General features: G+C 37.2%; 1 protein-coding gene across 2 annotated transcripts; it reads right to left on the bottom strand.

Annotated features, from left to right (window-relative positions):
- Positions 1-144: 144 nt before the first annotated feature.
- APL (Homeodomain-like superfamily protein) lies at positions 145-2554 on the bottom strand. Of its 2 annotated transcripts, none has more exons than XM_039122825.3 (6): positions 2245-2554; positions 1903-1979; positions 1714-1771; positions 1450-1516; positions 1249-1321; positions 145-1138 (listed from the first exon to the last, which is right to left on the bottom strand). In XM_039122825.3, exons 1-6 carry the CDS (start codon positions 2411-2413, stop codon positions 482-484), a joined length of 1101 nt encoding a protein of 366 aa, XP_038978753.2. In that variant the 5' UTR covers positions 2414-2554; the 3' UTR covers positions 145-481. The 2 variants fall into 2 exon arrangements, with proteins under 2 accessions (XP_038978753.2, XP_038978754.2); XM_039122826.3 differs by having other exon boundaries at positions 1249-1318; positions 2245-2545.
- Between the last annotated feature and the right edge of the window lie 10215 nt (positions 2555-12769).

Here is a 12769-nt window from a genome sequence, read left to right as displayed (position 1 = left end):
GCAGGGTATCTAAGTTTTCTACAGTCAACGATAAACACAGTCTTCATGCTACAAGTATATTACATGCATGTTAATTAATTAATTTGCCAAAGTTCCATAGCTCATTTGCTGCCTGAGAAGAGAAGAATTTAGATAAATGACACGGGAAAAAAACAGATGCTTCTCATGGCATTGATCTAAAACCATTCGACAAATATAATTTACTTAAATAATCTCCAATCGAGTTACTTATCTAAGCATGCACAGCCAAACTTCCTTACAAGGACAAACTCGACCCTACCTCACCCATAAAACACAACAGAAGACTGATGAACATAAACGTCTTAAGAGTTTTTAACATGAAGTACTTCGCATAGCATCGTAACTTGTACTTGACCATGAACCCTAATGCCAATTTGACTTAAAGATTTACGTAGTCGTTCCCACTCAAGTCAATTATTTAAGCATGAAGGAGTGAATTTTCTTGCAGAATCAACAATCCTCACCCGTAGGATATATTTCTAGTCTGTGGTAGAGCACCACCTCTTATCATCGGATTAATCCTTTCCACAGGAAGAGTAGCTCTTTGTGGAGATGGCCTCTCCAGCTTTGATGATCCCTCATACTTCTTCTCACCCATGCTGTCAGTCGAGAGCACTGGTTTGGTCTCATAGACATCTGTCATCGAGTCCATGTCCATTCCACTATCGATCACAGATGGTGCAAGTTGGAGCTGATCACTCTTAGAAGGTTCTTCTTGTGTGCCCATGCATGCTGCAGCTGATCCCAGTTCTTGCAGACGGAAGTCATCAACCCAGATCAATGGGCTCTTCCCATTAGAACTGTAGGGGTGGGTTCTTTTCTTGCCTAGACAAATGCCTTCATTAGTTGGAAAGAATCCATCAAGAGGCCTATCCATTTGTTGCTGCATGTCTAGTTGATCTCCACCATATAACTGTAGATCTTGGAGTGAAGGATAGCTCATTTGTGAGCCCATATCTTTCATGGCTGCCATATCCACGACTCCTTGGTTTCCAAGAGCTTTGTAACTTCCCGAGCCGGCCATGCCCTCGCCAGCAAGTGTTTGACATGCTTTCTCCAAAATGGTCTGCATATACTTGCCTTGAGCCTCTATCCTCATTTGGAGGTGCTTTTGCACCTATTGATCCAAAAATTCATGACGAATTAATTTAACAGAAAGTAAGTATTAATACTATCAAACACATGTAGATGGAAAATAATGGGTGCTTTTATAAAATTTATTTTCACCTCTAATTGCTCATGCAATCTCCTCTGCACTTCCATCTGCATCCTAATTGCTTCAGTGATATGCACGTTCCTGCTAAAAAGATTTGCAAATCCAGGAACAGTCTCAATAACCAAATAATCCCTCGAAGACAAATATAGCTGTTCTCTTTAGATAAGTTCTTTTAGTCAGCTTTCTTAAAATATGACATGTTAGTAGCTTACTCATTCATGGTTCGACTCATAATCCCTGATGAAGAGGCTCCATTTCTTTGCATCTCTAATGCAGAAGCTGCCATCATGGTTAAAAAAAAGTTAAACAGTAAGTTTATGTTGAACAAGAAACGTGATACAAAGAAAGGAAGATATCAAAGATCTTAAAAATATTTATATGGGATTAAATTTTTATAAAACAGTCACTAGCTTGAGCCAGTTAAAAATATATATATATATATATATATATATATCATGTGGTCAGATCTGTCTCACCATCCTTAACAGAATGGTCGTTTAATTCTTTGTGTGGTTGTTTCCCGAGCCTGAATTTCTGCAAAATAAAACATGCAGGAAGGAACCAAGATTGTATAAAGGGATATGAAAATTGATCAACCCTAGAAGGAGGCAGCTAAACAATATAGCATGGCGAAGGTAATATCACTTTTTCACATATAGATATACCTGAAGGTGGCTCTTAAGGTGATAGAGAGTTAGACCCTTGACGCCCATAACCCTCATGATTGTTTTTGGCGTGGCTTCTACAAAACCAAAGGCGGTACTTGTCATCCATAGTCTATAGATGATTACTAGAATTTTTTTCCGGGGGGAGGAGAAGGGGAGAGAGAGAGAGAGAGATAACTCAGCAGAATAAGAGGAATAAGAAGAAGAAGAGGAGGAGGAGGAGGAGGAGTAGAGACGGGGAGAAAATAAGGAGAGAGCGTGAAGGAGCAGGAATAGAAGAAGGAAGAAGAGTTAGGGGGGGAGAGAGAGAGAGAGAGAGAGAGAGGCAGAGGATGATCATACTGTCAGGTCCTCCGAGTTGAGTTACAGCATCAACAAAGCGATCATGGAGCTCAACCGTCCAGCGAAGCCGGGGCTTGGGATCGGTGGTGAGGACAAGGCCAGAGTCCCCTTGGACACATGACATCGGCCTTTCATGTGAATTCATAGTTGGCTTCTTGGAAGGGAACATTCTTTCTTCTCTCTCTAATTCTCTTTCTCTCCTGCTATAGATTTGGAAGAGATTCAAAAACAAAAGCGTCGCATATATGGAGGAATAGGGTGCGTTTTCTGGAGAGATGGCCTGAGCTTACTCTCTTCTCTTCTCTCTCTCACTCTCTCTCTTGCAAAGCCATGGTATGTTATTCTAACCCTGCGATAAAAGCCACCGACTCGAAAACCTTTGCCAAAAGATGAGAGAGAGAGAGAAAGAGAGAGAGAGAGAGAGAGAGAACATATGTCTTTATAGGGCCATTATTCTTCAAGTCACTCGAAGCTTTTTCAAAATAAGAGAGCCCCATGCAATCATATTGGCCTAGCATGCAGCCCTACCTTCCTCAATTTTGAACTTATTCCAGGTGCACCTATCAATCACTGCCTCTCTCTCTCTCTCTCTCTCTCTCTCGGCCCTCTTTTTTTTCTTCCTCTTGGAGCATAACACTTTTGTGCTCCAGTGCTATCATAAACCAAACTTCGCGTTTAGAACTATTGTTGAATGGTCAGGAACAAGGCCATCATTTAGTTCTTTATATATCACCAAAGAAGAGGTTCCATGGTGATGGTAAGTTGGACAGGTATCTCTATGTTTCACTGCTATTCAAGTTCTCTGCTTCTTATATTAAGGCATCCATCTCGGCGTTTTCTCTATGCTCATCTCGTCACCAAAACGAAAAGTTCAACAACTTAAGTTCTACCCTTTAAGTACCTTTTGGTCAAACATGAACTTCAGACAAATTTGTGCAACATCGATCGACTCCTTATTATTGTGTTCTCTCAAAAAAAATAATAATTATTGTGCTCTACGAGAAACAAAAAAAAACTACTGATCATTGTGACTTGTGGAAATTAATGAGCCTAATAGCCTATACACATTGTTATGGCGTCTTTTTTAAAGAAAAAAAAGGCAGTTTTGAGCCATTTCTTTATCCCAGAAACAACAATACTGGATATACTTCCCATGAATCACTAGTACGTTTGTTTTCTAAAGTCATTCATCAAGCTCGCATACCAAGTTGCGATCAATATTCTATAGATGCCATAAGCCAGCAAATTTTATATATTGCACCAAAGGACAGTCAGAGTACAGATTTTGTTGTGATCTTCCGTATCAACATAACATGAGAATTGGATTGGTAATCACTAGAATATTTAAACGACTATATGTATATTTGCACTGAGCGCCAGTGTTGGTGCTTGGGCATGGCACCATCATTCCCTAAAGTCTCTCGGAGAGGAGCCAGTCGATGGTGCGGTGCTGTGTGGGGCCCTATTCGCTTTGGTAGAATGGAAGATTGTCTCACCCATGCATACGTCACTAAAGCATTTCCATCACCCAAATCACAACAAAAATAAATAAGTCAAAACCCATATGGTTGACAACGTAGGCCCCCACTGGAGAAAAGTAGAGAGGATGAGTAAGAACATTATAAAGTTCAGTGTCTCTCTCCTCTCATCTCTCTCTCTCTCTCGCACAGAGAGATAATGCATGCCATTTACTCTCTTCCAGAAGGGAATAGATGCTTTCTTCTTTGACACTTAAATGAAGATTCGTCTTAAATCTTTAGAACATGGAAATAGGTTTTATTTACAATTTCATTTTTCTTAGTTTTTCCCTGTAAGCTAGCTTCTCCATCATAGTTAAATTTTCCTATCATTCTTTCAAGTTATCCTGATAGTATGTGTTATGTTGAAGGTCGGCGAGAATTCGGAAAATGCATCATGAAAACACTGATAAGAAAAAGATTTATCAGCAGCTTGTGATAATAAAGTAGATAACTTAGGCTGATTGTGTAACCATGCATATATATTTTCAGACTTCCTTATATGTGACTCTCTGCTAATTTCCTCGTTTTTCTCATGTTTTTCTCCTCATGCTTAGTTACAATAAGCAGGTTTTTCATGGCCTGTTCATGAAATGCTCATTTAATAAGGAATTACGAAAATTATTTGTGGTTGGAATCCCTTCGTACTGCTAAATTTTCATGCACTACCTACCATAAAGTGCAACGACTAATTTACATTCGTTTGGATTAATTTCTGAAGTTTAAATTTTTACTTGAAATTTAGTAGCTTCCAATGTACATGCACAAATTTCCCTCAGTCATATCATTCTTGAATACCATATACCTGTGACTATCCTTCCATTTGATCATTGAATACTTTTCTCGAAAATTCTAAGAAAGTGCAACCCAATAAAGCCAAGATTCTAAAGGAATAATATTATCATCACTCATTTTTTTACATTACTCGCTTTGGAACCCACCATTTCCAGCACCTACCATTGCATGACAAATATTGGTTCAATTTGGAGAGCTCGGCTGTGTCAAGGGCCCAAAGCGACTCAAATCTAACTTGGCTCGAAGCCAACCGACTCAAACAATGACCTGAAAACATACAAACGTATCGACCTAAACATAATTCGGTTTTGTTGGTTAGGTTCTCTAGTGCCAAAATTGTTTCTGATTGCAACCTTCATAAGTTCATTTTAGTCTGGGCTAGGCTTCATTGCACTGAATCGGACCGGTCGACCCAATATCTAAAATTAGAATTACGACTTGAGCTAGGAAACCAATCATAAAAATTTTAAATTACACACAAGCTTTTCAGGCCTCATCTTAAATTCCCAACCGAGCTGAACTAGGTACATATTTGTTCAATTTAGACTCAAAGTTACAACCTAGCCTAGATTAGTTGCACCCTTGCAATGAAGAAAGCAGTGTTTAAGAATAAGTGGGTGTCAATAGCAAGCCTCTCTCTCTCTCTCTCTCTCTAAACACTCTTGCCGCATAACATTGTCCTTAGTCCATAGTGGTTCCTGTCATCATATTCTACAAGGAAATTTCGGCCTCATTAGCCTAAAAGGTTCCTTATAAAATCCACGTGCAAAGGAGCTGTCCCATTTAAATATACTTTGCAAAGTTGGTGTTTAACTTTTAGTTCATTAAGCTTCAAATCATATCCACCAGCCATGTTAGCTTAGATTTCAAGCACGACTTCAGAGATGCTCTTTAGAATGAATGATTCCTTGTATAATATATTGGTGCCAATCTTTTCTGTCAAGCTTCATGCAGGCCCTCGCTTTATAGGTAACCCTAGAGGCAAAGAGCACATCAGCACAGCTAATGCATATAAAAAGCATTCGCTCGAAAAATAATATCGGAAGCAAATATATCCTTGTCTTGACCTATATCCTAGTCCGAATGTTGTCTGACTAATTAAATCCTTTTACTTTACGTATGTATATTTTTTTCATGCGCTACGTGATTCTCCAAATTGAATAATTAATTAGCGAGTGATTAAATTTTTGAAAATATATTTATTGTGATTAACTTAATTTACTCAGTGATCATGGAAATGGCTGTAGCATAGTCGTGAAGCAATTAGCTAGAAGTTCTTTTCCATAAGTAGTGGATACCTTTTGTTTTGCTTCCTCACAATTGCTTGGTCCACATATTACTGGCATAGAGCTAAATTAAATTGACAAAGCTCTTTACGGCTAGTCTTTGCATGACCAGGAAGAGATCCAAAGTCATCCCATTTCAGTTTCAGAACTGCAGTAGCTTGCCACGTTTTTCACTTTAGTCGTTGCCATTTTTCCTTTTTCGATCGTTTTCATATTTCCTTCCCAAGTCTCGTTCTTGCATGCTTTGTCTAGCTAGTTTTGCATCATTGTTATGCTGCTTTTTTCTTTTTTTTGTACTCAAAACTTAAACATATAGTTAGGGATAAAAAAAAAATCAATCGGTTTTAAGTTTACAATTTAAACCGAAAACTGAGCTTATTAGCTAAGACACAAATCATAAAGACCGTATCATGTCACCCAAAAATATGAGCTCTATGGGTTTTGGATACAGGAAGATCAATTGAATACCTGTCATCTTACCTCCCAAGTGTACCATTACATTTTTCTTTATCTATGAAAAAAAAATCTAATTGAATGTCTCTCTCCCTCTCTGTGTGTGTGTGGTCTATCATAGCATTCAGTTATATGGAGATTAAGGTGTGAACGATCATAATATCTGGCCAATGATATCTTCACCATAATGGGATTTTTAATATAAGAATTGTTAAAGATCATCAAGCTTTTCTAAAGCACTAGGATTGCAAAAGAACTCATGAAGCGTTTAACGTGTCCCCTTTTTTCCTCTTTACCTTTTCCGTTTGAATTGGGTACGGCACCAAACTAAGGTTTGCGGGACCCTTGGGACTTCTACTTGGAAGAAGGGATAATATAGGAGTTCAAACCTGAAGAAACACTACAAAAGCATGCATGGCACGTCAAAATCATGCGAACCGGTCCTAAGGTGCACTTTTTTTAAGCAAAGACTAGCCGTGTTTCCTGTTACAGTAGTGGCCCTAGTTTAAACCTCTGGTGTCCAAGATACTTGTGGGAGAGTTTGGGCTGATTTAAATCCTTTTTTCCAGCCTCTCAGTTCCTCTCAAATATCATAATGATCCATTGAAGTGGTCTCTCTAGAAAGGGGGCAGTAAATGATATGTATGAACCAATAACATAATCCAGGAAACAAGTAGATTCGGATCTGATGAACTTATTGTGCTAAGATTGGCCCAAAAGGCAAGATCTATTTCTTATGGCACTAAGATTGTCTATGCTTGTTGCGATCTCATGCATTAAGTTGATAAATTGATTAGAAAGTTAACAAACACATTCATATGCATGCATTAGTGACGACTTCAATTTTCTCAGGTGTAACTTAGTTGCATACTACACACACACAAACACACACTAAAATGCATTGTAGGTGATTTTAAGTCAATGATCCATATGATATGTACAGTTCAGTGAATATAATAGCACAAGTAGCTTGGATAATTCTAACAATAAATCTAAGAAACAAATCTTCTATTCAATCATTGGCGTCGTTTCATGATCATGGGATGTGTTGCTAACAAGTAATGTGTGTCTAGGGAGTTTGGATATTGACCACATGAATGTATGCATTATTAATTTGGATTTCGCACAGCATATTTTGACTACTGGACATAATCAAGCTGCTTATACCCTTTCAATATTAATCTAGCTACTAATTGCATAAAAGCATTTTTGCATATATGCATGCATGCATGCATGGGAGTATGCACACACACACAATTACACAATTATACTTCTATATAGTGCAAACTTCTGTGTTGTATCTGTGCATGAGGTATCTAATTGTCCAAGTTTTCTCAATATCATAGTTTTTTCTCATATCATGTGTTTCCTCCCCAACCCTTATTTTACATTTTAACCACAAAATCAAAGATTCTAGTAGTTCTTTTAGAATTTATTTGTTATTTACTTTATAAATTTTATTTTTAATTAAAATAAATGACACATGCATTTTGCATGTGTCATATTCTAGTACACACATATATATAGATACATAAACATGATATACACACAGAGGGAAAGAGAGTAGAAGCATATTTATGAAAATACGAGAATAAGATTAGGGTATTTTGTAAAAATTCATTTCCATTTTAGCAAAATCGAAAAAAAGTAGTGGGCACCAATCGATATTGTAGCATCCTGAAATCAATGATTATATGAATAAAGCCAAATTAACTTATGGATGCTAGCATCCTAACATTTTATAAAGTGAGGATATAATTCTAAACTTTTCAATTTCCATATACCCTTTAATTAGATTTCTCAACCCAAAAATCCAAATCTGTCACTCAAACCCCCATCTTACCCAAATTCTAATCCTAAAATATCTTGCCTTATTAGTTTATAAACCCACGACCCTTTGCTCACAATAACCCTTATTTTTCAAATATAATATAGTTAAATTATCCTATATCCAAAATCTCTAGCAGCAATATGCATTAGTACATGCATTATTACTAGTCTATTAATAAGTTAACGTTTATAAGTTGAGCTACAAATGGTCGGGTCGACCCATGAACTGATCCAATCCCGACTCAATTAGACCTATCTCGTTCCATATTTGAAGACCCGTGGATTGGGTCATGGTCAAAACTTGGACCATTTAGTGTTTTGAAATACTTAAGGGAAAATAAATATTTGAATCTCGAAACTGTCATCATTATGATCCAAACCCATTTAGTCTTTCGAGCATGGATGGACCTCCTGCTGGATTCACCAATTCAGACCAACCTAATCCTAACTTCACCAAGCCTCTCACCCCACTATAAAACTCTCAGCCAGTGATAACATTGGACCAGGATTTCAAGTAGCTAATTGGTTTGGGTATAGGCAAACAAAACAAATCAATGCAGCAAACTAGTCTGGGCCTGATTGGACCTCAGACCAGCCCAGAAAGCCCAAAGATTACTCTGAGCTCATATTGGAAGCCTTCCATAGTTTTGACCCCCTACATTTTCCTCTACCAATAACAAGACCCCTTCTAATTGATAAAGATTAGAGTATAATGATAATATCATCATTAAATTATCTCGGAACATAAGAAGTAGAGAATAATTAATAAGTCGGTTTATATACGAAAACAGGCATATAAGGAATATAAAAACGTCGAGAATAATAAAACGCCCATCTTTGCTATTTTCTTAGATTTTTCTTAACTTAGATCAGATTTTTTTTTTGTTAAAAAAAAAAAAGTATATAAAGCGACGGTGTTATACCTTGGCATTGTTTCCGCTGATGTTCGGCCACATCCTCAACCCGACGGGTAAGCGCTCGCCCCACAAGATCCTCCGCAAGAAGCTCATCGGCGACATCAAGAACGACGACCCCCTCGTCGTCGCCCGCGAAGAGAAGGAGTACGCTTCTCTCTCTCTCTTCTTTCTCTTCTTCCCCGTTCGATGTTGTTGCGTGTCATCGTGTCTGTTTATGCATGCCATATGTTTGCTTTTATGCCTATATGAGAATTGCGGAAGTAGGCCCACTTCGAGGCGGCCTTCGGCTGCTAGATTAAGGAAAAGAGAAAAATCCAGTCGTCTGGGAAGTAGTTGGATGATTGTTTAGGAAGTTGTTTAAATTTTTTTTGTGTTTGCTTTCTTTTCTCTTTATGCTTGCCAGTTGTTCGCTTTTATGTCTCTGTGGGGAAGTTCTGAAATAAACACCTTTGATTGTTTAAAGAATCATGTCAAAAGAGTTCAAGAGAAAAGGCTGGACGATTAATAACTTGCTTTGCTGAGTTTATCTTTAAGACTAACCTCTACTCGAAATTCTTGAAAGAACACATCATCCATGAAGGATCGTTATTGTTAAAGCTTAGAGTCTCGAGTCTCAACTTCATGCTTTCTTTTCTAGATGGTAAAACGAAAATTTAGATTAATTCATGAAGAGCATATAATCACAACTCTGTAAAAAATTTGGGAGAAGTCCTTGAAAGTTTCAGATTTTAGAAACTTAAAACGAGGCATGTATATAGTTGCGATTGTATCTGGTATTATATAGCTGTGATTGTGTCTTAATATGGGGTTGCACATAGCTCTTAAATGGGAGCAGGAGAGGAGTTTTTGGACTCTTAGTGGCTGGAGATTTAGTTTGGATTCTAGGATCAAGTTAACAAAACAAAATTGATATAGTTTTAGGGGCTGAAATTTTCTTGATAAGATCAAGCGGCCATTACTGCTCGACAATCAATATGGTTTGAGGGCTGACGTTTACTCGAGAAGATTAGACAGCGATAACTTCTTATTCTGTACCTCTTGGCCTTGAATGAGCTGAAACAATTGCATTTTCAACTCGTTCACAATCCATTCATCCATCTGCCCATCATGTATCATGCATGCATATGCACATACATTGATATAGTTTCATTTTATTGTTCAAAATCATGCAGGCTTAAAAGGTATCAGTAGTTTGCATGAAAAAAATTGACATTGGAAAAAAAAAATTATTACATTTATAGTTTAACGTAATTTTGGGACATTTTGGTTATGCGTTGAAGTTTCGATGAATTCAAATATCCTTTTTTCACCAAAATATCAATCAGTACTCCCTAACATTTGCAATGGAAAACTTGCAAGTTCCTGGATAAATTAAACAACATGGTATGTAGTTACATGGTTGTTATTTTGGCCATTGGTCAGGTTCATATCAGACTGTCCATAGGGATATTTTGACCACTCCTTATGCTTATTTAAAGCACATTACTGAGGAAAATCTTACCATATCTATATGTGGTTGTTGAAATTTATGCAACTAATGAGTTTGTGGCTATGTTATGCTGCCTGTATGCTGGGCTACAAACCTGGAGTGGCACCCCTCCTCCATATAGAGGTTCCAGATTAGAATCTAGAGAATGGCTGACCCAAGCATCAATGGGTTATTTTCGTATCATGTTAAAGAAATGATCAGTATCTCCCTGTCATAATTCGAAAAGAATAAGAACTTTGTTATGCTGGCTGGGTACTTTACTTGCTTATTTGTCAAGTGGGGTCGATAAACATGTGGATAAGATACCAACTAAACTGTAGTAGGAAGATAAACCGATGTAATGAAACATGAATAAAACCCTTGGGCTTCTTTGATCATATAATAAAACCTGATTTGTTATGCGGCAGACTTTTTAAGTATTTTATTTTGTTCTTTTTTACTAAAATGTTTGTTTCTCAGAAAATCCAGGTTGGATACATTTTCCTAGAAGCACTATTATCCTAAAGGTGGCATTTGGTATGGGGTGATGACCTTGGGATCAATTGTAATGTGGGTGGGGGTGACAAGATCATCGTATTTGAGAATTTTTAATCATTGAAACATACATATCAAACATGGTGATTTTAGCTCATCCGAAATCATATTATGCCGGAATGAGGATCACCAGTGATCAAAGATCATTGTAATGATCCCGTTTGGGTCACCAAATGCAACCGAAAATGCTTAATGCAATTGAAATTGCATTCAGAATGAATTTAGTTACCATCATTTGCTTTAGATATGAATGAGCTTTTTTTTTCCATGACAGGCGGTTGGCTAAATTTGAAATGTTGAAGCATCGTGGAAAGGGTCCACCAAAGAAGGGGCAGGGAAGGCATGCTGTTAAGCGCAATAAATAATTACACCATCTTAACTTTTTTTTAATTTTATACATGAATCCTCTTGTTCAAACATTGAAGGGGTCTGTATTAGGTTTCCATTCCTGATTGTTGATCGCAAGGATCGATTCTCAACATAATTACCCCTTTTTGTTTCAGCTAATGTACTGAAACCTTCGTGCCACTTTGTACTTGGAGATGACATTGGCATTGAATTGCTATCAAAATCTTCTCATCCATTGTATGGATGTGGGGGCCAGTTTTCATTATCCACAGTCAAACTAAAGCTCATTTATATGAGACATCAGTAAACAATTGTGATTCTCCTGTGCTTTGTGGTGTTTGATCATGAAATCTATGGGGAGGATGATGTATTCCAGAGTTGTCAATTTGGAGTTAATTTTAAGATGGTGATCGGGTGAAGGTGAATGTGATAACAGATATTTCGATATAATTCTAATACTAGGCTCTCCATCAATCTAAATTTTATCATTAATCTTTAAATTCAGCATAAATTTTTAAATTTAGCATGTCTCTCATGAGTCCTCTGTGAAGCAGTTACATTGCATTAGATTGTTAGCATCCAGATGAGTGTATGGTTGATTATGAATAGGGCCACACACCCAGACCCAGGGGAGCAAGCAAATTGTTACAAGAGATATATAGTCAGCTTCTTTAGTAATGGACTCTTGATTTTAAAAGAAAAAGTAAAAGAAAGTTCGCATGATTTTTTTTCTTTTTAAAAAAAGTAATTCTCTGCTCCATTTTCCTTCATTTGGAAAGCAGGTTTTTCTTCCCTTCTTTATTTTGAGTAGAATGAAACATATGAACAAGAGATTAGACTAGAAAGGAGATATGAAGATTTCCCCCATAGGTGTTTTCAATCAATTCTTTAGCTAGCAGGTTTGGAATCAAATAGGAATTTTCTTTGGAAACAAAACAATACCGCCTTTAGGTTTTCTATTTAAAACAGAGAGAATTTTTTAACCCTCCCCAAAAAGTAATCCGGATAGTGTTGAGCTCCCAGGGTACATAAAACTAGTTCTTTACAGATTGAGAGAGAGATCTTTTCTTTGCCTTGACCTCAAAGTGATGCAACTAGAAATGTGAGGATGAGTTTAGAACACATTGATTTAAGCAGAAGTGAGACAAGTAACGAGATGTACTTTCTATTGTTTGCATCATCATCCACTGGATTCATGGCAGCCTACCTACATGATATGGTCTATGTTGGCACCAGCATAGTTTGTCCCAACCAGCCACTGTTTGTCATTTATGCACATAGTGCATAACCATATCTACAAATCCGTTTTTGCTGCAGCTCCTAATTTCTACTCATTTCCTCAAAACAGAGTGTATT

Source organism: Phoenix dactylifera, chromosome 2 (genome assembly GCF_051530095.1).
Source record: "Phoenix dactylifera cultivar Ajwa chromosome 2, Ajwa_hap1_PhDact_Kaust_v1.1, whole genome shotgun sequence".
In the NCBI taxonomy this organism is placed as follows: domain Eukaryota; kingdom Viridiplantae; phylum Streptophyta; class Magnoliopsida; order Arecales; family Arecaceae; genus Phoenix; species Phoenix dactylifera.
This window is presented reverse-complemented; position numbering and strand designations above follow the sequence as displayed.

Coding starts and splice junctions, on each gene's coding strand:
- APL (XM_039122825.3), bottom strand. CDS start 2,413: ATGTTCCCTTCCAAGAAGCCAACTATGAATTCACATGAAAGGCCGATG. Junction 1,980..2,244: donor TCAACTCGGAGGACCTGACA/GTATGATCATCC, acceptor TTGGTTTTGTAG/AAGCCACGCCAAAAACAATC. Junction 1,517..1,713: donor CGACCATTCTGTTAAGGATG/GTGAGACAGATC, acceptor CCATGATGGCAG/CTTCTGCATTAGAGATGCAA.